Below are 27,762 nucleotides of genomic sequence, written 5' to 3'. Positions count from 1 at the left end.
CTCCACCTGGAAGGAGCCCTCTCTGCTGGAGCAGCCAAGAGGGAGCCATGTATGCCCACAGTGCAGTGGACACACTGCTGCAGGACTGCGAGCGCTCACTGGCCGCACTGCTGTCAACCAAGGCGGACATCCATGGGGAAGAGGAGCGGGAATACCAACGGCACCAAGGTGAGGCCCCAGGGCAGCAGGGCAGGCAGCCGCTCCTCGGCACTGCCCTATTTTTCTGCTCCTGGCAGATGAGAGCCAAGAGACGACTGGATTTCGGGGCAGTGAATGGGACGTGGGCTGTGGGCAGGCAGGGGAAAGCAGCCCACTTACTTTGTTGCGGTGAATTGCTGTCAGTTCTAATTTTAGGCTTCAGTAAACATGAGGCTGTAAGGAACAGTTTAGTTGGGGGAGAACAATGCCTGAAAGTTTGCTGATGCACATAAATTTCAGTTATTAAAAAAAAAAAAGAAAGAAAGAAAGAAAAAAAAAAAGAAAAAAAAGAAAAAAAAAAAAACAAAAAAGGATGCAACTTCTGAATAAGGGCACATATTTCCTCTCCTTTCAGCAGGGCAGGGGGAGGGCCCTCTCTGTTTGTCAGCTTCTCCTGATATATTAAAGAGCTCATTGCCTGAATCTTTATCTTGTGAAATGCGTGTGACCTCTGTAAGTGGTGTCCAAAGGAAAAACTTGCAGTACCCCCCTTGAAAGGAAAGCCCATGTCTGCTAATGGCTGGAATAAATAACCGGGAAGGGAAGCAGTAGTTAGGGAGGGCACTAGTAGAGGAGCTCTTCACTTGTTTCAGTGCCAGCACTGTGGGCTAGAAACATTTATTTCAGTGCTGTGGTGGTAAGAGAGGTTTTAAAAAATGAGTTACTAATTCCAATGGAAATGCAGGTGACACTAATCATGGAAGGGTGTCACGCACTCAGTTCAGCTTCCTCCAGACTCAGACTTCCAGAGGGCTCCACTATGTAACTGCCACAGCTTTTCTGCTTGATATGAAGAGCCACGTTTGCATCTCTAGGCTTGTGTGGGTCAAACCTGTTCTGTGCAGAGCAGGGAGGTTACATACTGCTGTCTGTTCTGCCAAAAAATAACTGCAGGGCAATGCAGTAAAGGACAAAATTGACATTTCTGGGGGAAATTATATGGGCATCAGCAAAAAACTGCATTTCCACACAGGTTCTATTTTGTATTACACATCTGTAGTGCCGTCCCTTTTCCAGTTTAGTGTCAATAATGCTTGGTGCTGCTTTGCATGGCTGGCTTGACCATCACATCAATGTGATCTTTAAAACCCTTTGTTTGCCCAGAGTGCGGGGCTGCTTCGAATATGTTTCTGCGCGCGCCTTGTTCTCACTGGGAGGTCAGCCTCCTTTTCTGAAGCACCTCGGCCTGGCTGTGCTGGAGGGTGGCGTGTAGATTTCTGCCAGGGATGCTGGAAGATTCTTCTCTTTTTGTTTTCTTTCTCTTTTTGTCCAACAAAAGGCTACTTTGTTTTCTCATCGCAAATTCTTTTAAGCTTGATTATCTCCCCTCAGAGTAGGCTCTTGAACTCCTAATCAGGTAGCGCTTTTTCCCTGCACCCTCCTCATCCCCTCTCTCCTATTAAATACTGCAGCGGACGAGAAGTAATCAGTTTAGTTCCAGCTAAGGTAAATCAGTGCCCTTATAACTGCTCGATTAGCTGCAGCATTTCAGGTGAGCTGCTGAAGGAAATGGGCGATCAGAGCCTGCAAGGAGCTCCCATCCTCCCCAGAACCTGTCCCTACAGTTCTGAGACCTGCATGCCCATTCTGGAATGGAAAAGCTAGTGGCCCTGTGGCTTCTGTAGCCCTCGGAGCCCTCTCTGATGGCACTTCTGTTATGGCAGTTGTATTTCAGCTTGTAGCTACAGGATTGTTCAGACCAACTCCCCAGCTACTTCATGTGCTTACAGTGGATGTTCCTACCTCACAGCATCAAATTAATATCATTAGCATGCTAATTGCATTTATTTCCAAGTCGTGACAATCAGACATCAGGGCAAGGCTCAAAGCTAGGCTTACACAAACGTCCAACGCCAAAGGCAGCTGGAGGCTTGTAGATCACCAGATCCTGCTGAAAACCTTGCTCTGGGCTCCTCTTGTCCAACCACAGGGACTGCTGGGGGTGCCTCCAAGAGTGAAACTTCACTATTAAAGGTGTTCTTTGTTATTTGGTGCATCAAGAAGGAGGGGCATTAAGGTTTAACCAAGGATGACACGGGAAACTGGAAGAATTGGGTAACAGCAATACCTGTACGATTCAGAGAGAATACCAACATCCCCATCATCCCACTGGTTGTTTTTGTACATTCTGAAACTGTCACTTTTCCTGTTTGGTGTTACTTAAGTAAGCTTAAACTTGAGTGGGAAGAGAAGATGATGGAGAAGGAGACAGAAAGGCTGTCTGTGTGAGCTTCCCATGATTGTTCCCCTAGATTCTCCCAAACATGGCAGTCCTGGGGGATCATACAGGGAAAGGTAATAGCAGTGTGTGCCATGACTGCCTCCAGGCACTTTTTGTCTTCTTTTGGGGCAGATTTTGGGAGGCTTGATCTTCAACTGCTGGCCTCCCCTTGGCCACCCTACATAGAGAGTCACACGCTACCTCAGTTTTCATGCCTGGTGAGGGGGCAGAGTGCCGCTGCTCCCGTCCAGTTTTGCTATGCCATCACAAAAGGAACCATGAGATGCAGGAGCTCTTCTCCTTCTGGCTTTGCCTCTTGGCCTCCTTTCTTTGCACTGGGAAGGGCTGGGCCTCTGAAGGCACAAAAAAAGACCAACAGGGCAGCACAGTTATGCTGTGATCTGGTGGGAAGTGTGTCCAGACCTGCAGCAGCAAATGAGAAAACTTGCATTGTAAAAGCTGATGTATTTTTTAAAGATGACTTTTTGGAAAACTGACCCTCAGTATCAGACTTCCCACTTTTGCATAGGAAAAATGTACTGATGAATGCACTGCAATATGAGCACAGAACAAAACTCTTGTGTAGTGCATTTTCTACCATTCTCCCTAAAGGATAGATTAAAAAATAGGTAGTAATACATTTATTTGCATTACCTCGTTAAAGCAATGATGGTCTCTGAGCAGGATTGTTTTCTGGGGATTAATGGCCAGAAGGGGTTAGATCTGCAGCTGATGAACACCATTGACCCCATCTGGTCAATAATCCTTGCTAATCCACTTTTATTGGCCAGAGAACCTGCCTGGCCTAGGGTTAGCACAGCACACAGGAGCTGCAGCTTCACTGCTGTTTGGAGAAAATTAAATGTGGGCTGCAGCTGAAAGCAAGGGACAGATTCATGCTCAGCTCCCACCAGCGGACCATCCCCAGTCAGATGGGCTGGAGACCTGGCTGGAGCAATGGCTTCATGGTACATGATGCTGGGAGCACAACCCAGGAGCTAGACTGCGCTCAGGACAATGAAGATCCTCAGCCATGTGGTCCAGCATGCAGGACCTCTGCCCCAGCAATCCTGACACACCAGGTCCTCAGTTCATCTGCATGATACACTGGCTCCAAAGAATGAGCTTCCAGCAGTGGCCAGTTCAGTGCATGAACCTTGCAGAGGGCTGTGTGTTTGAGACCTGCTGTGCATGGCAGGAAGTGTCAGTGCCCAAGCATGTGACTTGATTTCTTTCTGCTGTAGCAATGATCTCTCTCCTGTTTGGGGATGATGTAGCCTTCTTTGAGTTACTCAACATTTTTTGCTGACTGAGTAACAGAAAGCAATGACTTTTTTTCTCAGATGATGAGTTAAACGTTTTCAGTCACATCTGCCTGCTTTTCATTGCATCCCTTTAGATCTATGCCCAATTGCCAAGGTGTATCTCTGCTTTGTGCAGTGTGGGTGTTATGTATGGGGTCATGGCTACACCCACTGCACCCACCTTTACCAGCACTTTGTCCTTTCCAGCGTTGCTTCCCGATGACTTAAGGACTCTTCTGGAGGAGGCCAAAGAAATGAAGTGGCCCTTCGTGCCAGAGAAATGGCAGTACAAGCGAGACGTGGGCCCAGAGGACAAAACCAACCTGCAGGATACGATCAGCGCCAGGCTCCCCGACCTACTGGTATGAAGCTCAGCACAGCTGTTATGGGAAGCTTGGGGCACTTGGGGGCAGGGAGGTTTCCTCTTCTGAGAAGGTGAGGAGCTTCTTGTTTGTCATCTTTACTGCCTGCTTTTCTCATTCATCTTCACTTCTGTTTCCAGCAAGATGCATGTTTTGCCTATTACCTGAGATCTGGCATTGTAATAAAGCCAAAACATTCACCCATTGATTTTCCAGGAAATTGCTTGGCTGGGACCTGAGCTGGGCAAAGCCAAGCCAGGCACATTAAGAATGTATTAGGCTTCTATGTGAGTAAGAGGCACTGGTCTGAGTGAGGTGCTGCAGGATCCAGGTGGTGCTGGGGGGATCCCAACACATACACTGCACATTTTATCTTAAAGATCAGAAAGCAGGAAGGAACTGCCATTGCTTCTTGTTTTCTGATTTTACTGGGTTACCTGCTGCTAGCCCAAGGGACAGAACACCCCCAGCAGACCCTGAGCAAGGCCTGCAGGTGTTGTCTGGGGAGGATGATGGCTTTGAGCAGCGGTGAGGAGCTTCGAGAAACCAAGGGCTGTGCCCGCTGCACATCCCCTCACCAGCACATCCCAAATGGGATCCCAAATGGGCCGGGGGGTGGTGCTGCTCCCTGGGCATTTATTTTCTTTCTCTCTTTGGTGTGTGTGGCCTCGGACAGAAATTTATGGCAGAGGTTGACCTCCTTTACAATCCTCACTCAGCACTCCGGCTTCACAACGTTTGTCTGCTCTCTCCCAGGACAAACACCTGCAGTAAGCTCCCGGAGAGACCTGGATAGATGGGAGATTAATGCGGCAGTAATAGAGGGGCAGTGTTCTCAGCATTATGCCCTCTCCCCAGGTAGATGGATCCTTTCTGAGATGATACCAATTATTTATTGCTGAAACATCTGTTGATAACTGCAGCTGCCCTTGTTACACAAAGCATATCATGGGGTCATAGACCATAGGGACCTAAAATCCCGCCACATGCTCATTTCAGACTATTCACCAACACCCCCTGAAGTCCATTGGTGACCGTCGGCTTCAATGCTTCGTCGTGTGGTTGAAAATACTTTGTAAACATTGTGCTGCCTTTCCCCGTGTGCTTTGAAGTATTATTTCATCTTTGCTGGTAATTTATATTCCAGTGCTATTGTACCATGGGAAAAAGGGAAAACCTTTTTTGTTTTCCATTTAATTGTAGAAAGACTGACATTTTGACCTGTATTATTAGTATTAGTGAGGAAAAGGGATTTTTTCCCCTTCATTCATTACCCGCCCCCCCCCTCCCCACCTCTTTTTTTTTTTAAATAAAATTTCAAGGCAGAGCAAAGGCTGCTTCAGTTCTTTGAATAAAAAGCTGGGAGGGAAATGAGGCTGAAGAGAAGTGATTACAGTGCAATGAGGAAAGATAAAAGTCTGAGCAACTTTTTCTTCTTTTTTTTTTGGTATGAGGGACAGCACGATAATGTAAGTCCCCAAAGGAAAAAAAAAATATTTGAGTCTTTGTCAATTTAACGTTCATCAAAACCTTAATTTTTTTTCATTTCTGTTTATTTTAATTTGCCGTGCTCGGAATAAGCTCATAAACCGTAATTCATCACGTTTTGAAAGTGCTTTGAGATCCCTGAATGAAAGGCGCTTCATTACCATAACACACTGCGCGGCGCGGAGCTCTGGCCGCCCGCGCCCCGGCCGGGCCCTTGTATGCTGCGCTCACATCAGCTGAAAGGCTCCATGAGACCAGCGCAGGGAGTAAGCGGATTAGGCTTTGGCTTCAAGGGTTTTCCTTAGTGCTGCACTTTAAAAAGTGGGATGCCCGATGCTGGTGGCTGTGTGCTAGTTTGATGCATCAAGAAAGCAAAGCCACCCCAGGAGCATCCTTTTAGAGTGCTCTTCTTCACCTCTACTTGTGGGATCACCTCTGTGTGCTGGCCAAAGCCATAGGAAGACAAAAACAGCTTGTCGTTTCACAACAAACAAAAGCCAAATCAGAATTGTAATGGGACAAATGCGAACAAACAGGGGTAACTTCTCTAAAAAAATACCTGCTGCTGGGTGAAGGCTGAGGCTGCACTTCCTAAAGGGAGACTTGCAAATGTTGCCCTTCCTGCAGATCACCCACATATGGACAGATGGAAATTCCCCTGTGCTCAATGACCAGTCAACAGAGGGCAACATTCCCATGAGCTCACAGGCTTTGATCCTGCAAACCCTACTGTGAGCTTCATTGGAGGACAGCCCTACATGCAAGTACATCTCTTTTGGGATTGTTCATGAAATGTTTGACTTTATTTTCTCGTAAGGTTGGAGCCCATGTTCAAACCCTTTATAATGATGTGGAACATCACTTCATTTTTATCATACGCAGCAGTAGTTCCTGCATCCAGGTTCAGGCACTCAGCCATGAACCAGGACCTACTGCAATAGGTACCGTGCAAGAGCAAAAACAAAGCCTCAGCTTCAAAGATTTCATTTGCTTGTACAATGACACCGAGGACAATCATTCACAGTTAACGTTTAAATGCACTATTGAAATGACCTTCAATCACCTTCAGGTTAAAGGTGTCTATCAGGTTGCACATGTACCCAAGATTCTCCAAAAACAGGTTTCCTCCAGGCGGCTTTGCAGGAGGCTGTGCAGGCTGATCTCCACCCTGGCTGGGGGAGAGCAGATCCTGGCCGTGCTCGTGCAGAATCTCCTCACAGTTAATGTGACTGTGGAAAAGAATAGAGAATAAGCCCCTGCAGCCCTTGCCTGGGCCTTAGCTAATTACAAGCTGCTGGATTATCATTAGGATAATCATTCTGAGGGAAGTGTCTCGATACCCTTAGGGGTGTGTGTGGCGCTTGAGAGCTGCAGCCTTTGAAAAACAGCTGAAGAGCTGAGGATTTAGTTTTCTCCTCCCCATACCTGCTGGTGTGGTAACAGGAGAACTAAAGCCCTTAGGATCTTGGTGGTTCAAGCTGACCTTTTGCTACCTGCCTTTTTAAGAGCTCTTCTTGGGTGATCTGTGTCAAGTGGGGAGTGACAGATCCCAGAGCTGTGGCTGTGGGCTGAACTCAACTCACAAAGGGTTTGGTGGCATCCTGGCCCCCTTATGCTGTGCAGTTCCTGACACTTCGGGGCTTTTTGAGTGAGAAGTATCAGAAATCAGGCCCTGTCAACCCAGGAGGATGGCCACCATCTCGCATGTTGCTCATGCTTCCCAGCCAAGGCAGAAGCTTTAGCAGGACAGCTTAAGCACTGTGGTGCAGCAGGCCAGCCCTGGTCCTGTTAACACGCAATGCTGCAAAGCACTCATCTTCCACTGCACATGTGGGAAATCTGCAGCAGGATTTGTGTGGGCAGCTCTTGCAGAAAAATGTGGGCTGCGGTCCTGGTTATTGATTCGCTCTGCACATCGGCAGGATTTACTGTTCTCAGCTGATGCTTCTTGGAGCCTTTCTTCCTTGGAAAAGGCTTTGAGTTGTCTTAACTGGGGTGACTATGCTTTTTTTTCTCTCTTCCAGCTGCTTCTCAAATGGATTTTTACTTTGAGGGCACTGATTTAGGAAAGAGACACTTGGATCTGTAAACAGTGATAAGGGTATTGATGCTGCTTTATCAGGAGGGGTTTGTCACTGGCACATAGTTATTTTTAAGTATTAACATATCCCCTTTAACACAGTATTTTAATGTAATGCAAGGAAACACCAATAGTTTTTACTTAGCTTAAAGACTGAGAACAGCAGGGGTAAATCGGTGCCACAGAGTTCCTGTTACACCTACCCTTGGTAGTCAGTGAAAACTTTCCACTTCAGGGGTCCCTCAAATCCCTGCTGTCAGACAGAGAATGCCCACAGGAGCTCCAGCTCAGGAAGTTTTCTCAGTGCTTTAAAGGCTTTTCTTCAGTCCTTGCCCCAAAATGCTCCTCCTGAGAATGTGCAAAATCCATCATGGCAGTGTCCCCTGGTCCCACTGGCATGTGTTTTCCCATTGTCCCCTCAATCTGCGAGCAGCAGCTAAGGCAGGGGTGGTGCCTTTTCTTCTTGTCATGGTGAGGTATGGGTCTTTCTCCATCCTGCAGAGGATCTGGGACATGGTGCAGCCAGCTGGGCTCTCCAGGCACTGCTCTGCTGGAGCAAGTGTCAGTGGAGGAGGCAGTGCACTCAAGAGCCTGCCAGGAGCTGGGAACAGAATGAGGAACGTAGCCTCAGCTGTCAAAAAAAAAAAAAAAAAAGGTGGGGAAGGGGGCTGTTGGTAAAAGTGAGGGGTAGCTATTGCCCCCATAGTTTCTCACTTTATGAAGGATGATGTGTCAGCTTGTAAAAACTGACCCACTCTGTGGTGTTTTGAGTTGATAGTAATGGACCTAATGCTAGGCTCATTGAATTAACACCCAACTTTCCGTCACCTTCAGGATGAATAACATGAGCTAATTAGGAGCTTCAGTCGCTCAAGTCATTAAATTGGATTCTCTGCTGCTCTGAGCAGAGAGGAAAGTGTCTAGGAACCTCTCATTTCTTGCTCTGCAGCTATTTACTGTACAACTGGTCCATCCTGTGTTCAGACTTATCCATCTGCACATCACAGCCATGCTTTCTCCTGTCCGTCACAGAGGTGGTAGGAGGCTTAATTCATTGTTATTTGCAGAGTGTGCTCTGACTGCCAGCTGAAAAGCTGAGATTGATAGAGAAGTCCCGTGCAGTGACAGCAGCTTTGGTCTCTTGGAAATACAGGCTTTGCTAACAGTGCGTGGGGTAAAAGGGCGAGACTTCAGCCAAATCCATTGCTGTTTTGACTGTGTGTTTAATCTGACAGGGGACGAATGTAGGGGGAGAAAGAGACAGGCAATTTGTTAGGGTTCAGTGAAGTGCTAACTAGCAGTAGATCTTGAGGGAGAACCAAAGCACCTGGAAACGCCTGCTCTGTGCGTACAACTTGAGTTTTTCATGACTGCTCTTGTGTTTTTAGGATTTAAATCCTCAGCCTCAATTACAAATTAAGACTAAAAAAAGCTGAGACGAATGACTGTAGGCAAACACAGGAGCCCAGAGTGCCTGCAAAACTGTGTGTCCACTCCAAAAATGTTTTCAACCCTGAATGCATGCAGGGGTGTTTCTGCAACAGGGACCCTTTGGCACCTGCAGGCTGTGCGGGGACTTGCCTGTGGGATTGTTGTCTTATAAAGAAGGCAGAGAGAGTGGATTAAATCAATATTTCATTTATTTGGACTTGTAATTCCTCTTACATCAGCTGCCACATAAGATCTCCACAACTCCCTTCCCCTCCTCCCCACCCTCATTTACTATGCACCAATAATTTCCCTTTGACGCGATCTTGCCAGCTCCCGTGCCAGATGGCCCCAGTTCTGAGCTGCTCCCTCACGGGAGCAGCCCCATTGTCAATGCAGAGGAGGCATCACAGCTTTGAACCCAACACTGGGACCCAAACTTCGGCCCCGGCATGAGGAGGAGTTAACCCACTAATGCAGGAAACCATGCACACAGCACACCCTCCCACTCATCGCCATTAAGGACAAGCCCTTCACTAAAGGCTGCTTTGCATTTTCCCCCACGGTCCATGTATAGAAATCTCGTGCAAATTTAATTCTGTCACCACCTGATTCCACTTCCCAGGCGCGAGTTTCCCTTTGTGTCCTAAACTCAATTAGACACATGCATTGGGCATCACGGACACAGATGTTAAAACAAAGTGCGCACGTACCCCGCTCTTTCTTTTTCTCTTTTCCCCCTTCCAAGTAGATGCGGATGCAGTGAGAAAGAAAGCGAGTAAACCTGTTTATCGCATTTATCCCCGCTGAAGAACAATATGCCCGCAAGCGAGGAGCAGAGCTGGGCTGAGCAATTCCAGAGTGGTGCCATTTGGCAGTGGGTGAAAGGCATGGGTATGGATTTCTGGGTGTGCTGCCGCGAACGTAATTGCGAAGCTTGACACCGGACCGTGTCCCTGCGTGCCACACAGCGTGCGGCCCGGCCTTTCAGAAAAAAGTAGCCGAGTTTCTCCCCCTGGCTTGACTTTTCTACATTTTGTGTCCATTTGGTTTTGGAGAGGGACACAAGAGGTTTCGGCATTGAGCAGGGAGTTAAATTATGCAGCTGCAAGACTGCCAAGCCCTTCAGAATAGGATGCTTCGTTTAGATTTTCCACAATGCTATTGAAGTGCTTATTTTCCTCCTGAAGAGACACAAACAGATGCAAACTTCTGTAAACACTTTAGAAATGAATTCAGTGAGTTTGGCCTCTCAGCAGTGCTCAATAGCTGACAGAAAAATGTCTAATTAGTGCAAGTGGAAATAATAGGGCCACTTGGATTCCTTCCATCCTCCTCCAAGTCTACTTTTCCTAGGGACTCAAAGGCCCTTTTGTTTGGTAGGTCACCCTCTCTCAGGCTTTTGTGCTCCAATCTATTAAAGGAAGAAGAGGAGGAAAAAAAATAGATTAGGCGATGCTCTGTGCTTAAATATATGGCCTGTTCATGAGCACTTCGAATGGATAGTTTGCAGTGTCAGTTTACAGGTGCTTAGAGAGGGGGATTCCTCCATTGTTGACCAGCGCAAGTGGGCTGTGCGTGTGGAGCTCCAGGAATCCTTTTCAAGTGCCATCCTCTTAGAAAATCCAACTCAGGCTCAGGAAAAAAAAAAAAAAAAAAAGGGAAATTTGCACAAATCTGCCTCACTGAAGTGCAAACAAGCCAGAAAATGCTTGCAGCAGGCTGACACTGCAGCCCAGTGTTCATGCCATAGTCACAGGCTCATCTCCAGGTGGTTTGATATGGGCTTTCCCTACACCTCAGAGGGCTCTGTGCTTTAGAAACAAGTCTTACTCAGCCAAGCTGCTGCCATTCCTGCCCTCGATCAGATGGTGGTTTTGCTGCTAAAATCAAGAGTGAGTCTTGCTGTCAGGAGGTAGGTCTCTGAACTGAGAGCAGAAGTTCATCCAGGAAGGAGGTAGTGAGGGGGCTCAAGAAGCCCAGATAGAGTGATCAACAGCATCTCTGACAAGGAAGAAGGGAAGGAAACACATGCTGAAGACAAAAATGAGAGATAGTTATCCAACTCGGTGTTTTAGAGGGGATTTAGACAAAGCCAATCATCCCCTGACAATGCTGTGGGGCCTGTGCCACTGTGTTGCATTAACTCTGCCATTAGCAGATTTCCTGACTAACAAGAATGCTATGAGAAATAACATTCTTTTTATGAGGAGACTTCTTATGGTTGAAGGTGTTTCCTACTTTTTTCTCTTGTGATTTCTCCCATATCACAACACAGTACTTGAGCATTGCCAGCTCCCTGGCTTTGGAGCCAAGGGGGGCACCAGGAGGCTCTGAGGGCAGCCGCCATTAAGGCCAAGCAAGCCAGAGCTATGCCTAACACCCCTGAGACTCCATGGCCAAAGAGATGGGTCCTTTGTTATAGCTGACTGCTGAATTTTGAAAGAGGTGTGCTATCTACCACAGAAAGTGGTATTTAGTAGCCATCCATGTGGCCTTTTGCATCCCCAATGAGGCTGCATGCCTTCACATGGCTGTTTTGCTGAGCACCTGTCCTCTTAACAGCATGCTGCCTGAGGAGCTCTGGATGATTCCTTATGACAGCATGATGGCTGCTGGAATGTAGAGAAAGTTCTTGCAAACATAGAAATTATTAAAGATAATCTGCAAGGGGAAAGTATTGAACTCCTGCCCTGTTTGTTCATTTGTGATGTACAAAGGAGTGTTTGATCCTCCATCCAGCCTTAAAGCTGCATTGATGCTGGTTGTTTATAGCCAGGGTCTGGTCCTACAGACGGCCACATGGTCCCTAAGCGTCCCCCATTTCCTAGGGGACATGAAAGGTAAAAGGAAAAGTTGGGAGTCATATTCTTGAAAATGTAGTACTTACACAGAATGTAGTCCCATCTGAGACAAATGCTTTAGTGACCATTTCTAGTCTACCCAGACTCCCCTTTAAACTAATTTTTATTACTGCTACTAATCTGTTGGGTATAATTTAAATTCATTAACAGACTACCAAATTATATGGTTCCAAATGCTAAACACCAATAACAAAACAAAACAAAACAAAAAGACAAAAGAAAGAAACAAAAAAAAATTAAAACAACAACAAAAACTCAGGAATGACACATGCAGTCCAAAAGAAACCCAAAGAACAGAACCTTCCAAAGAGTGAAAATACATACAGAATTAGTGAAATTATAGGTTAGAGTAAATATCTAATTACTGCTACAAAGATTTAAATGCCTAGGAAGACTGAGGTTGTGAGTAGAAATTTTGAGTCGCCCATTCAATTGCTAGTTTTTGCTCCTTGAATTGTTTGCTAACTCCACTTGCTTACAAAACTGTGCAGTTGCCTTACAACAAATGACTAAGGAAATTCAATCTGTCTTAAAATGGCGTGTAGCAGCACTGCTAGGTGAAGTATTACCAAAGCTGAGTACTTTCTATAAACAGTTGGCAGAGCCCTTGCTATGTGAATTTCTTCAAGGCACTGGTGTTCTTTTCAGGTTTATTTGAAAGCCTCCATCATGGTCAAGGATTGTGTGACGGCAGCTGCTATTGTGTTCTTGATTGACCGGTTCCTGTACTGGATTGATGCCTCTAGCAAACTCCTGAAGATTGCCAAGGGCTTGCACAAGCTGCAGCCCACCACGCCGATCGGTCCTCAGGTGGTCATCCGCCAGGCTCGCCTTGCAGTCAACACAGGTACCAGCACCCGGGCAGCTGCCACTCCATTTTCTCAGCTCAGACCCAATTAGGAACTACTTGACTTTGAAGAAGATACTTTGTCCCTTTCTGGGACGACATGAGATGGTACCATCTTTTCAACTGCACAGCCCACTCCCAGCCCCCTTGGGCCCTCCCAGCTCCTCTCACTAGCACAAAGGGGCTGGTATAAAGGGTTTCAGAGCCAAAAGCAGTAGAGAAAATTGTGAAAGGGTGTGGAAAATACTAATTGGAGCTTTTGTTCCTTAACAAATATTCCCCGCTGGTTTCAAACAGGGATATCTGAATCGCTATACTTCTGACCAAGGGCCTTTAAAAAGTAAATTAGAGTCCTGGCATTTTCTCTGCACTGTCCCAGCTGCTTTTTTTTTTTTTTCCAGTGGGACCATTTGACTATGAAAACAGTGTGGTTTACATTCCCTCTAAGATAAATAGATTGATTTGTTTATATTTTAAATGTCCATCGTTCGTACAACACAGGCAACACCTGAAGGATTTTTAATGTATCATCTTCCCACTGGGAAGATGTGTTCCCACTTCTTCTGGGGCAAAGAAGATAAATCCAGACAAACCTGCTTTGAAAAAGACAATTAAGGGATATTTTAGTTGCATAAAATAATCAGGACCGTTAGCTCCCTGCATAACCACTTCTCTGCGCTGCTGCAGACTTCAAATTCTCCCATTGCTAGGTTGTCTGGGAACAGTCATACTCTGATCTACGGGCTAGTCCAGCCAGCGTTCATATCTCTTCACTTATTGGAGCAGCCTTCACGAATTCAGTTGGACAACTGTGACAAAAAGCAAGGTGCAACATGCATGTTGATCACATCAGACATTCAGACATTTCCACAGCCCATCAAGCTGCCTCAGATGACTCTGCTATGCAACAAAACCTCTGAACCATATGACAGGTGGCTGAAATGCAGGTTGACAACCTTCTGCTGAATGCTGCATCCTTTCATGCTCAGATTTCGGCTGTATCTTGTGATAGTAGGATGCTTCTTAAAAGCCAGATAGACTTGAGTCTACTTGGAGTCATAGTCCAACAATGCTGAGCTTGCGTGAGCAGCTGGATTGACTCTTGAAACAATGTACAGCCTTAACCTCTCTCCTGAAATAAAAGTAAAGCATTTTCCAGAAGCAGGTATCTAGTTAGGAGCATTTGTTTCATCAGCATTTATTTACAGTATTTCTTGGTGTATGCAGAATAGCTGGTGTCACAACAATTCCTGAGCATGAGGTAGCATTTAGCAGTACACAATTATCTGGGAAGTTTAGGCTAATTGTGAACACAATATCATCACTGAGGAGTACAGTTTGCTGGGGCTTTCACTAGTTAATATTTTTGTTCACACCACAAGATATGTTTTTATATTCATTTTTTTATGTTTTTATATTCATTTTTTTATGTTTTGATTTGTTTGTAATTAGGTAAACTTCTAAAAGCTGAATATATCCTAAGCAGCCTTATTAATGACAATGGAGCAACAGGTAAATATATATTTATTTTCTAATTCCATAATTACTATTTTGGTGGGACTTTTACCAATTTTAACAGTCACACAACTTTCAAATACAGACAATCTGACATCAGTAAAGACTCCCTATGTCACATTTTTTTTCATCATTATTCTTTGCAATCTCTTAACTGTCCCTTTGTGATCTCTTTACTGCACCATGGAAACTCAATGGACTCAATGATCTCCAGAGCTCCCTTTCAACCCCTATAATTGTGTCGTAATGTGAACTGAGAATATGTTTTGAAACTTACAGTCCATCTTTATATGTCTTCACTTGCAAGGAAAAATATTGTGGATTGACAGCCTTCCTACTAATTTCTCTGTAAAACACTGACCAATTTCAAGAAATCTACTGATCTAAAAAGCAAGGACAACCCACACCCCTAAGAAAACCAAACAGGCTGACTAATGCTTACCATGTACATTCACACTGATCTCGTGAACAGAATTAGCAGATGGAAATGCACTTATTTACCATATTTTGGAGTTAAGGAAAAGAGAGTGAGCCTGTACCTTACAGCACTCCTTTCTATCGCCAGGCAGACATGCAAACGATTAAAATGGGAATTTTCTTTAATATGTAGTGATACTTTTAGAAGCTATTTTTTTCACCTTCCTGTCAAATGACTGTACTGCTGGTAATACGACTTATTGCAGATCTGGAGGAGCATGTACTATTTCTAATGGTAAAAATTCACAAATTTGGACAGACATCCAAAAAGACTTTAATAATGTATTTGAGACAATATATTTTAGATTTTTAGACTTGCTATCCAATTCTTAGTCTTCAGAGTTTATTTAGTCACCACATTCATGTTCTTCAACAGCTATGAAACCTAAAAAAACTAGGAAGCCTACTCTGGTTTCTTTTGCTCTGTTTTTAATGTCAAACTGAGATTCTAATACAAGAGCGGCCCTCGTTCAAGAGAACCTTAAACAAAATAACTGCTATCACTGTTGAAGTGTTGGTTTCATTTTGTATTGTAATCAGGTATCAAAATAGATTCAATAATGAAAGACTCTGTGTAACTAATAATACCGTTTTAATGTGAAAGCCTTGATTTTAGTCTTTGCAATACTCTGATATCTGAAAATAAAATGTATTTTTTGCCAGTGGTTAAAAGTATTTTGTTCCACTGCATATATCAGTGACAATACAAATATGCCATGCCAATCCTTTTCCTTTTTAGTACAACTCAGTAATAATGTTTATATACAGTGATTTTCTGTTATTTCAAAGAAGAGAGGTACCTTTCACATTTTATGCTATTCTTATGCTCTGTACAGCTGTCACTTAAGCTACATGCTCACACAGCCATCTGCTTATATTCCATATTGCTCTGTCCCCTTGTCATCTCTCTGGTTGTAAGATCTGACTCAAACAAGATGGATTCAATGTAGAAATTCCTGGCAGTTTACTGGGATTTAGGTTGTCCTCTGAAGCCAAAAGTGGCAGCAGTGTTTTTCATCATCTATTGACATTTTCAAATCTTTTTCTCAGGTACCTGGCGATATGCTAAGGAAAGTGATAGGATCCTTGTTCAGTCAGTCTGCTTGCAAATCAGAGGGCAGATTCTGCAAAAGCTGGGTAAGGTTATGTTGTTTTGTTTTTCTATAAATAATTGTTCATGGTTTTTCACTATTTAAAATAATGCATTTGTTGTATGTCAGAATTTTAGCTTATATGAAACACCTGCCTGGTGCCTGTAATGCAGACACAGAAGATGAGGTACATACACAGCTGCTGGAAGAAGCAAGGACCTAGAGCCATGTACCAAGCAAGCACATTCTAGGAATTAACATTTTATTATTAATGTAGCTAAAAGTTACAGAACATCCTGAAATATCATTCCATTTTTCTGCTAATGTTTTTACCAAATTCACTGCTCCCAAAGGCATGCTATAGTTTAACACAGGTACATCGCAGCATTTTCCTCAGTAAATTCAAGAAGATGCCTAGCATTCAGCATGATGGACTTCTGCATCCAGGACTTGGTACTTGAGGCCATCAAGCTTGAATTTTATGCTCTTGCTGTGACCTTTTATCATCGGTGACTGCTTAGCTGAAGTTTTTTGAGAGCATATAATGTGTGTCTATATACAGACAAAAGCTAAAGGAAACTAATAAGTGTTTACTGTCACCAATGCAAAAAATGCCATGGTTCACTGAGGTAATATTGTTGCTATATGGATGGTTGGACTAGATGATCTTGGAGGCTTGGAAGTCTTTTCCAACCTTGGTGATTCTATGATATGGGTTTATAATGTTTTGAAGGCTCCCAAAACTAAGAAGTGTAAATTATACCTAGCCTGGTGAAGGCCACCCGTAAGCAGTAGCCTGTTTAGTAATTGCTTTTCTGTTTATTCCAGGGATGTGGTATGAGGCAGCAGAGTTAATTTGGTCTTCAGTTGTGGGATATTTCAAACTTCCTCAACCAGATAAAAAGGTAAGACCTCCTTTTCACTCTGGATAACCTTGCCAATCTAATAATTATTCTAAATTAGCATCTGTTTACTTCAGTCATGACTTTCAGAAATAGTGTTTCAATTATGCACCTCAGACACCATTAACATTCAGGGCAAATATTCTAGCTGAAGTACTGCACATCATTTATGCATGCACGCACAGGCTTATGGACCCCTTTTTTCCTACAGGGAAATGAAAACAATCATTTTCGTTAAGCAGGATCATCTGAAGTGAACCATTACACAGGATGTCACAGGTGCCTCTGACAAGGATTGACTAATTCCAGAATGCAGCGCTAGGTTTTTGTGGTTTTTTTTGTTGTTGTTTTTTTTGGGTTTTTTTGTTTTTTTTTAGGACTACAGCTAAATTTATTTGGACAGTGACTGACCTTTTTGATGGAGAGTTCACAAGCTGCCCTCTGCTAGCTATAGTGGGTGATGGATATCCTCTGGTCCTGTGGTACCTGAACACCTTCCAACAGCTAGCATATCTGTCTGTGAGGCATGGTCACACTAATCTTCCTACTGCCAATGAAGCAACAGTCACAAATGTGCCCACAGCTAAACAGGAATGTGAACCTAAGTCCTGTGAGTCCTGGGGCAATGCTTTAAAATTTTTTGTAATTGTACTCCAGTAGAGGATATACCACAAAAACAAACCACATCATCTCTCCTCTTCCTTGCCTTCACTGTCACCAACAGCACCTAGGAAAAATAGCAAAGGAAAATGCAATGTTGTTCAAGTTCCTGTTGAAACTCAGAATTAGTAGCAATTAGGATAGCTACTGCTCATGGAAACCCCTAAGTATCCACCAGGATGCACTTTCTGCAAGTTTAAATTGATAAAACCTCACCGCTCTGAAATGACTCCTCTGACTTCCTTAGCAATGCTTCTCTTTGGAACTTCGTTTTGTGTGTTTTTCCTGGTTTGTTGTACATACAACCTAAGTTACTGCAATCAAAAATTCATAACATAAGGAAAAAAAAAACCAAACAACAAACCACCATTAGTTTCCATTTATTTTTCAGGGAATTGCTACTTCCTTGGGTATTCTGGCAGATATATTTTCTTCCATGAATGAGAAGGATTATGCACGTTTTAAAACCAATTCTGAGATTAACCTGGTAAGACTTGGTTTGTTTTTTCTGTGTGCAGATTCTTCAGACAATTATATGTCAATGTCTCAGACTAACTCACAACTTGTTCATCCTCCAATTCCTCCTGTTAGCTGAGAGGGCTCATGAAAATTCAATTGTTCCCATTGGAAATGTTTATTAGCACATAGACAGAAAAATGCCTAGCTTCAGGGAAAAGAAAACAGCAAGAGTAACTATAGTGTGCATGCTTGTGTAGTAAACAGATAATTCACAGAGCCAAACCTGTTACATCTATGGCAAACTTAAGTTAAAGGCCTTCTTCAGAAATATACATGGTTGTTTGTCAGATTGTATGTCCTGTTCTAAGATTCAAAGGCATTAGAATCCTATAAATCCCAATAGATTCTGAAGGCTAAATCCCAATCTAGGGATAAATCCCAAGGCCTCCCTCCAATCTAATCGGGTTACATATCAGATAAATCCTTCTCTTTGAACAGAGATCAGTTAAGATGGAGCTTCCTCTCTCCTTTTTTTTTTTTTCTTTTTTTTCTTTTTTCCACCAGACCCTTCTCCAGGAGTCCAGTCATCGCTTATTATCAGCTGCTGAAGCCTGCAAATTCGCAGCAGTCTACAGCCAGTATACCCCACTGTTTGTGCTCACAGCTGTGGTGAGTATTAGTTTTCATTCTGGAAGAGTTGTGCGCATAAGAGAAGAGTCCAGGTTAATATATTTGGCTTTAATATAGCTTCCAAGCTTCATACTGTACAGTATTCTCCTATCTGATTTGCAGATGCTATATGTTATACTGGCCTCTGATCTGAAGCTAAGCAGATGGGCAGAAAGCAGTATCTATCCACAGAGCAAGGATGGGCTTTTTTTTTCTCCCACCTGGGAGTGTTGCCTCTCCTTTAACTCCAAATATATTTCAAAGGTGAAAAAGAAAGATTGTTTCCTCATGGAAACACAGCAGCAAGCAGTTAGAGCCACTATTTGCTTTCAATTGCAAGAAAGAAAGATATTTTTTCCTCCTCTTATTTGCGTGTGACAGAGATGCAAGTTTTTAATTCCTGGACTCCTCTTTTCTTCCCTCCCAGAACATCCGTGGAGTGTGTTTGCTGTCCTATAGTCACTCCAAGGACTGTCCCCCAGAAAGAAGGAAGTTCTACTTGTCTGAAGCCAAAGAATCCTTTGAGATTGGCCTCCTCACCAAGAATGATAACAGTCATGTCACCAGCAAGCAGGAGCTCCATAGTTTTATTAAGGCTGCTTTCTGCCTCACAACCGTGCATCGATGGCTTTATGGGGAGAGTGAGAAACTCCATGAGGTCAGTCAGCTTTGTAGAGAAGCCATGGCAAAACTGCATACCTACAGCACTCCAGTAACAGAAGAAGAGAAAGGAGTGCTTGCAGAAGAGATCATGTCTCTGATCACATCTGTTAAGAAACTCCTACAAGTGGAAAGCTTTCCTAATTCTGATGTTAGGTCTTATGTTCCAGACAGTTATAAAGGGGCAGTGGAAAAACCTGTCCTGCAAGGGGAAGCCAACTTTAAGAAAATCCTTGCCATGAATTCTCAGCATCATATGTCAGTGTGTGAAGTGTTTAAAAATCCTTGCAGAATTAACAAAAACACAGTGGGAGAAACCCACATGGGAGCTTGTATCACAACTTTAAAAACAGAAACCAAAAATACAGACACCATATGTACCACTGAAGACATAGTATACCAGAGGAAGGGTGCTGGAAAAATGTTTAGTACACCAAAAGCAGGAATTTTCTCAGAGTGCAGTGGACAAACAAGAAGCAAAAAGAGCAGATCTGACATGAGAAATATTTCCACTGAAAAAGGGTTTGAATCATTAGAAAGAGTAATAATTGATGAAAACGGTGTTCCCAACAGATCGCAAAACAGAAGTCAAACCACTTCTTTAGAGAATGATTGGTGCAAGCTGTCACTATCAAGTTACTCTTCCAGCTGGGAGGAACTAAACTGTAATAGCAGCAAAGAGTCACCCAGTGAAGGGCAGCCACAAGAAAAGGGCTCACTGGAGGAGCAATGTTGCACAACAGAAACAGACGAAAATGGTCAAGCTGCTTACTTGCTCTCATCGCCTCCTAGAACTCAGTATACTTCTCCTGGAAAGCTTCCTTACAGTTGTTTGAGGTCACCTCAGCCTTTCTTAGAGGTAGACACAGACCTAGCTAGAAGGCTTGGAGAGAAGGCTTCTCTTAGTGGAGCAGAGCTGAAGGAGGGAGAGAACTCTTCGGGAGGAAAAGCAGAGATGAATAACACAGACGTAGAGAACAACATGGTCCCTTCCCTCACCGCCCCTTCCTCTTATCCTGCCCGAACGGAGGAGTGTTCTTCCTCCTCCTGGGTGGAGCTGGAGACTTGGATGACGGCCGCAGGCTGCAGCACCACGGACAGCTCCAGGGCGGGCCACCGCCTCTCCGAGACGGCCGCGGGCGCAGCAACCCCAGCGACCCCGCCCCAAAACAGCTGTGTAGGGCGGGACCGGGCGGGAGAAACCCTAGACAGCACGGAGCACCCCTCGTCCGACGTCAGACATCCCGCGATTAGCGCTGATGCTGCAGGAACTACAGGCAATGAGCCAAAACCGGCCAGCAGCTCCTCCGCGCGTGAGTGGCTGAGGATGCCCCCAGCCACAGGCAGGGACAGATCTCTCAAAGTTCTTGATGTTGACCCCCAGGCAGAAACTGTAGATGGCACTGAATTTGATTTCATCAGTACTGGAGAGTTAGCAAACAGTTACCCCAAAGTGACTGCCCCAGAGCTTCAGGTGGCTCCAGGTGCACCCACAGCTTTGCCTTTGCGTGGAAATACATCCATAGCAAAACACTTCGATTGTGCCACTACTGAAGAAGAGGAAAAGCCTGAGAGCAGCAAGAGAGCATTCAGTTCATCTCTGAGTTCATGGCACAGTTCATCTCAGATGCACAGCAGATCCCCTGAAGGTCCATTTCTAAACCCAAGGGGGAACGGTCTTGTCTTCACACTTGGCAGAACCAAGGAGGAAATCCTTGATGCTCGGATTCTGAGGGATGATGATTATGTGCAGCTTCTAGCAGGAGTAGAACATAACTGGCTTGTCCAGAGACTGATGCCTACTGGAATTTTTAAGTCTAAACAGCTTCATAAAGCATACTGTAAGTTTCCCCACAGCAACAGGCATTTTCAAGCAATGCTACTTCCATAAGCAAACAGCTTTTACTCAGGCTTTTTAATCTCATAATTTAGTCACCACCTTCTAGCGTTTTATTTGTTGTTGCACAAAACCTCTTAGTTTAAGCAAGAGAAGGCCACTCTCTTGAACCATTTTCTCCTATTCCTTCTTACTCACTTGCACATTACTGGCAGCTTAACAGAAATGGGCTCCATCTCCACAACCACTCAATCCCTCCTGCTTAATCCCTTCATGCAATAAGTATCTAAGGTCACTTGGTGCCTTGTGCCAGTTCATCTAGTCCTTTCTACCCCTTTTCCTGAGCCCATTTAGGTTACACATTTCATCCTGCAAACTATGCATTGGGACAGTGACTATTAAGTCAATCATAAATAACACAATTTATTTTCTATATCTTAATTTGCAGACTCTTATTGAATATACTAAGAAGCACAGAAGTTAGGAGCAACATCTCTGTAGGGTGCCTAATTAAGTTTACTAAGTACAACCTGCTGGGGGCTCATCCCATCATGTTCCAAATCTGTTAAGAAATCTTTTTTCCTTTATGTAAAACACCCAACTCTGTACCTAAATACCTCTTAGCATATATTCAATTGCCTGGTACTTCGCCTGGATATCTCGTCTCCTCTGTGATGGTATATCATCCCTCAGCACAGGCTTACGACAGTCCTGAACTGTTAAGTCTACCTGCAGTGTTTTCTTTTTGTAGCTGCTCTTCTTTTGAAATACTCAAAGAAATCAGGCCTCTGGACAGGCCAGGAGACATCTGTGTTCATTGGGGACTACCTGAATGTGGCAAAAGAAGGCAAACAGAGGAATGCATTTTGGATACACTTCCTGCACCAAGAGGAAAGTTTGGGAAGGTATTGATCAAACAAGTGTTCATTAGTGCTATTTCTGTGTAAATATGAATGAAAACTCTCTGGTAAGACTAATGTTATACCTGTGATTCAGCTAGTACACTGCCTTGTCATGCAGAAATTTTTGTAAGGCATTTACAGAAAATAGAATGAGGTTTTTATTTGGACAAGCTCACAAATCATAGTCACAAGGGGAGAAGATTATTTTTTCTTTATTCTGTTTCAATCCAGTTTACACTGAGTTAGTCTTTGATTTCCTGTAGCAAGAATGCTTTATTGCTTTTCTAAATTTATTGAGTACTTTGTCAACCTTTACTACACTAATTCACTTCATCATTCCATCTAACTTCCTAACTTTGAATTTTTGGGACGAAAAGGTTACTTTACTGTAGTCTTCTAACAGTCATGTTAGCGTCCATTTGCTCATGACAACTCTTAGGCCTGACTACCTTCATCCATGCTGGAACAAACTCACATAGACTTTAATGAGCTTAAATATCACTTTATTTGACTCCTAGATTTGCATTAGGGAATTCCTACCTCTGCCATTCCCTAGCACCTTAACAGAACATTCTTAGTTTGAAATTAATTTGTTCCATAAAATAATTTTACCCAAAATAACAGTGAATAACCTCACATAGATTCCAGATCCTGTTGTTTCATAAAACAAGATCTCCTAATCCTATTCATGGGTAGACAATACAGCATTTTATGTTGCTGAAGAGGGTGCAAGCATAGAATGGTATTAGTACCTCAGACACAGATCAGACGGTTTGCTCACCTTCACCTTCCTGTGAAGACACCAGCATTTGTTCTATTCATAGGCCAAGAAAGACAGCTTCACACCTGCTCCAGTATGAAAGAAGGAAAGCTGAATATGATGCAGGGCCTGAGTCAGTTAGGAGAAGTTACCCTAGCTAACAGACAGTTACACTACCAAGTACACAGCTCCCAGCCTAGAACTGCAACAAGACAAGACCTTTCTTATCACGGAGTGAAGAAGCAACAATAGCTATAGGCAGAGAAGTTCTTCAGTTGTTTAACTTTAGCAGTGGATACATGCAATGAACGCATTTGTTCTGAAAGCTGGGTTAAAAATCACCTATTTGCTTCAATTAAGTCTTGACATGAGGGCAGCTCTACTTGCTGCTAATCACAGACTTTAGGTTGTTAGTAGAAGTAGATTAAGAATTCTTACATGTTAAGAACAGTATTTTAAAGGTTGACTTTGAACATTTCATTGTTATGAAATGCTTATCTTAGGTTCAGGTTAATCCTAACAGTATTTTACTGTAGGAGCAGGGAAAAGCCCCACACCTTGAATCACTGCAGTTTCAGATGTATCACCAACAGCTGGTTGCCACACTCTGCTTTGCGAAGTTTGTGTCCCACAAGTAGGGCTTCCCAAGTACAGTCTGCTGCAAAGATTTTTCTGCTTGTTTAGGTATGTTGGGAAAGAATATAAAGAAGAAAAGGGACTCCTTCATCATTTCAGTGATGTGGAACGACAAATGACTGCCCAATACTATGTGACAGAATTCAACAAAAGGCTGTACGAGCAAAAGGTCCCTACCCAAATCTTTTATATCCCATCTGCAGTACTTCTGGTAAGAGCTATCTTCAAACAGTACCAGCGAACTATGGGAAAAAGGTTGTAAGGCAGGTTTTTTCCTTTTTTTTTTTCTTTCTTTTTTTTTTTTAATAGTTGGGCCACCTGTAGATAACATATTCTAAATCATGTCAGCGTACCTGGCAGATGCACTCAATCATTTCAGCACAGAAGGTATTTCTGCACAGAGATAAAAGTTCAAAAAGATGCTGGTAACAAAAAAAAAAAAAATGCTGTGTCCTGGTGGAAGCCAGAAATTCACTTCTGTATGAAGCTCTGGAGTCATCCTATTTTTCAGATTATTCTAACAGTATGTCAACATCTGCAGGGCGCAGAGCTGAATTCAGTTTCATTATCAGTATGTATATGATAGTATGATATACAAGTTACTGTTTCCACTAGCTATTCTGGCATTAGATCTATGCCACTGCTAGTAAGGCTTAATGACAACCTGGAATCAGGTTGCTAGTGTCTGCACAGAGAAATTACTGGGGGCAAGAAAAACCAAAAACACTAATAAAATCCACCACTATTTATTTGTATGTTGAAGAAGGACCAGAAAGAGGAAGTTTTTCCAAATATTTTCAGCTTTCTAGCTTATTCTTCAGATATAGACCCCTGAAAGAAGTTTTCCATCTGCTGGACAAGTTAGATATTTGTAGAATTTATGCTCACTTTGTCCTGCCTGGTTGGCTTTGTATTGGATCTGGTAACACCACTGCTCTAGATAAATGCTCAGCAGCCTGTGTTTTGAATCAGCAGTGGGTTACTATGGGGACTCTTTCCATCCATCTTACAGTAGATAGTTCTAGGAGGGAAAAACAGAAAATCAGATAGAGGATTTTTAGCATCCCTGTTTTTATATGTCTCTGCTTGAGTAACTATCATTGAAATTCTCTTTTCAGATTCTGGAAGACAGAACAATAAAAGGATGTGTGAGTGTGGAGCCTTACATCCTTGGGGAGTTTGTGAAGCTGTCCAATAACACAAAGGTAGTAAAGAACGAGTACAAAGCCACAGAGTATGGCCTGGCCTATGGCCATTTCTCCTATGAATTTTCCAATGGAACAGAAGTTGTTGTTGACCTGCAAGGTTTGTATTGCAGTGAACTTCATTTATTGCATATCCCTTCACGTTGCAGAATATGCTATATGGGGACATACCCTCTTTAAACAACATAAAGTGATAGAGGTATGTGTAGGTTTGTTTTTGCCTTTAGCAGTGGTCTTGTTGCCTGCTGTGTCACAGTAGGAGTAGGAAAATTACTTGCGCCCTGATGTGCCACAGCTTTGTGCACCCAATTAGAGTAGAGCCAGTCTGCAAGGACATGTCCTGACAAAGCATCTAAAGGAAAATCACTAAAAAAGACAGTGGATTTTGTCATGCTTCCTCCTTCTCATAATTGGCAGGCCAAAAAAAATCTCTGTTCAACTAATGAAGAGCTGAGTTCTTTGCTTAAACGCCAAGCGTATGACCTTCCAAATTCAACCGTTAACACACAGGTATTTCTAGGATACTCATATGCAATTTAAATACTCATTATGTACCTCTTAGGGTTTTATTCTGCTCTCACTGACAAGTGTAAACTGAGAATAACTGAACTGCCATTATCAGAGGATCTGCTGTGCCATGCAGCCAGTACTGAGTGTGACGGTGCCAAGGCTGTGCTGCTCAATACCAAAATGTATCTTTCCTTTGCAGGCTGGGTGACGGGTAATGGGAAAGGCCTCATCTACCTCACAGACCCGCAAATTCATTCTCTGAATAGCAAAGATGTTTCACGCTCTAACTTTGGGAAGAGAGGGATTTATTACTTCTTCAACAATCAACATGTGGAATGCAATGAAATCTGCCGTTGCCTTTCTTTAACAAGACCCTCAGTAGAGACACCAGTGTAGACACTCACACAAGAGAGACAAACAGAGCATGGCCCTTAAGTAGGGCAGTATCTTATCATGCGCACAACTAGGAATATTTTGTCTTTATGAGATCAGGGCCCCTGAAAATAACACCTATGCAAGCACCTGCACCAGTTCGAGAAGGGTAACATCTGCCCATGTTACTATCTTGAGTACCATCTGAAACATTTGTTCTTACAACTGTCTGTGAGACTTAATAGAAGAATATAACAGAAATAAGGAAACAGCCTCCAGAATTCAGCAGAGATGTACTGCAAGACTGTACAAACCTCTAACCTAACAGACCCAGTTAGGGCAACAGACACCATCTGCTCTTTGTAAATGAAGTACGAAGCAGAGTGAGATGGAGACTTGCGCTTCTGTCGCCTGTAAAATTCACGGAAAGTTGTATAAGTGCTTCAAGGAACAAATGGTAATGTTTGGGGCTGATTAAAGAAACAAAAACATAATCTCTTTCAGAGGAGTATTGCAATGCTATAACAGCACTGGCCAGCCTGTGGCGTGCATGCTGGCCATGTGTTCCAACAGCGTGTGCGGGGTTAGAGGTACACAGTGCATCTCAGAAGCACATGCTGGGAGCAGTCCCCTTCCAGCCTTGTGAATGCTGGCTGAGCAGCTGAAATCCCACTTCTTTTTCCCACACAGGCTGGTAAGCTGAGTCCAACTCAGTGGCAGCATCAGATAATGCATGCACATGGTGTCACGGTGCCTCTCGATTTTGTGGGCCTTTCTTAGTTGAGAAAACACCCAGAGGAAAGGGAGCAGGAGCTCATGACACCATGTGCTGCACCAAGTTAAGCAGGCTGGAGCTTTTGGTTGAGGAATAAAGAAAAGTCATTATCTGAACGAGGAAGCCAAAAGGTGCTCAGAGAAAGACCAAGAAAAGGTGTGTGTATCCCCCTTGGAATAACAGGACTGGAGATAGCACCTGCAGCTTCTCGGCAACCTGCCTCTGGGCAAAATCAAACACGATGAGACCTTGGATTTACTCTTCCAAGATCATGCCAATCTGCACAGTGTGTGTGCACAGTCACCCATGAGCTATGGGGGTCCCCATGGGACAATTGGTGCACAGCCTTCCTGCCATGTGTGGTGCTGAAAGCTGCGCTCACTGTCATGCTCTCCTTCTCGCTGAGCCCCAAGGGTCTCTGCCCTGGAATCACTCCTCTCAAGGGATTTGTGTGGAGAGAAAGGGAACACAGCATTAAACTCCCACAGAAAGATGGGTCCCAGCACCACGGTGTTAGCTTTAACAAAGCCATCAGCTTTTATTTCTGCAACCGGCAGAGATTTTTAGGCTTTTGTTGTTGCTTTATAGCAATGCCATTGTTTTCGAGGGGATGTTTGCGCCGAGTTGTTTGGAAAGATGCCCTATCACCACGCTGAACAATTAGAGCTAGGTGTAAAGAGGGAGAAGCAAGAGAAAAAAAAATTAAATCTCTTTATTATGGTGCATAAACCTTCAGTGCTGGGGAGCTGGGCAGCTGCACAGGAAGAAAAATGCATTCAAAAATATAATGCTAGTGTGAATAATCCTTTCTCGAATGCTGCTCGCAGACTGCTCCAGCTTTGTCAGGTGAACTTGAACTGGGCCATCAGATTTGCTGCCGTTCCCATTGCACACTGTCTATCACCCCGGGGCATTCACCATCTTGACTGTTGTTAAAAGGGAGCAAACAATCCATCATTGAGCCCGGGAGTCACTTGCTCATAGAAAAGTAAAATCGGCATGTGACGGTACACTCAGCCCCAGTGTCTCGCAGATTAAAGTGATACATGGAAGTTCACGTGTTACCGGGAAGATTAAGCCAGTTATCTTGTTCTGCAGCCAACAAAGGGCTGCCTTGTCTGCAGTGGGGGGTGCGCTGCCTTTAACCAAGTGACAGAAACTGCAAACGTGGCTTCGTGCTACCACAAAAAAGGCCTCTGGACTGCCATGGGGAAACAAAGATGGGCGAGATTTTGGGAATGAGTCGGTGGCAGAAATGGTGTATTAAAGCCTTTTCCTTCTCAGCAGAGGCACTTAGAAGCAAAAGAAACCCTCCTGAACAATCCCTGCAGAACAAAGTGTCCACATGCACTGCCCACAGGCAGCCCCATGACCCCCAAAAAGCAGTGCCTTTTCCAGTCTGCTGCCTGCTTGACCAAAAAAAATGTATTTAGATACGCTTTTGTATGAATGCATACATGGGGAATTTTAATATTGGAGTACTTCCCAACATAGTAGTATTAGCATTTAGCAGCTGGTTTCTTTTGTTGTTTGATGTAAG

The 27,762-nt window shown here is 43.8% G+C and overlaps 1 protein-coding gene across 1 annotated transcript; it reads left to right on the top strand.

Moving 5' to 3' along the window:
• ALPK1 (alpha kinase 1) lies at positions 1-25,616 on the top strand. Its single transcript, XM_065736856.1, has 13 exons — positions 1-168; positions 3,931-4,085; positions 12,594-12,792; positions 14,245-14,304; positions 15,835-15,921; positions 16,704-16,780; positions 17,829-17,924; positions 18,461-18,565; positions 18,993-21,066; positions 21,814-21,967; positions 23,409-23,571; positions 24,479-24,665; positions 25,275-25,616. Exons 1-13 carry the CDS (start codon positions 48-50, stop codon positions 25,469-25,471), a joined length of 3,675 nt encoding a protein of 1,224 aa, XP_065592928.1. The 5' UTR covers positions 1-47; the 3' UTR covers positions 25,472-25,616.
• Positions 25,617-27,762: the final 2,146 nt, after the last annotated feature.

Source organism: Cyrtonyx montezumae, unplaced genomic scaffold (genome assembly GCF_038088225.1).
Source record: "Cyrtonyx montezumae isolate F1298 unplaced genomic scaffold, pur_monq_1.0 scaffold_2, whole genome shotgun sequence".
In the NCBI taxonomy this organism is placed as follows: Eukaryota; Metazoa; Chordata; class Aves; order Galliformes; family Odontophoridae; genus Cyrtonyx; species Cyrtonyx montezumae.
Note: the sequence above shows the minus strand (reverse complement) of the source record. Positions and strands in the feature narration are given on the sequence as shown.

Coding starts and splice junctions, on each gene's coding strand:
- ALPK1 (XM_065736856.1), top strand. CDS start 48: ATGTATGCCCACAGTGCAGTGGACACACTGCTGCAGGACTGCGAGCGC. Junction 15,922..16,703: donor GCAGATTCTGCAAAAGCTGG/GTAAGGTTATGT, acceptor TGTTTATTCCAG/GGATGTGGTATGAGGCAGCA. Junction 16,781..17,828: donor TTCCTCAACCAGATAAAAAG/GTAAGACCTCCT, acceptor TTTATTTTTCAG/GGAATTGCTACTTCCTTGGG.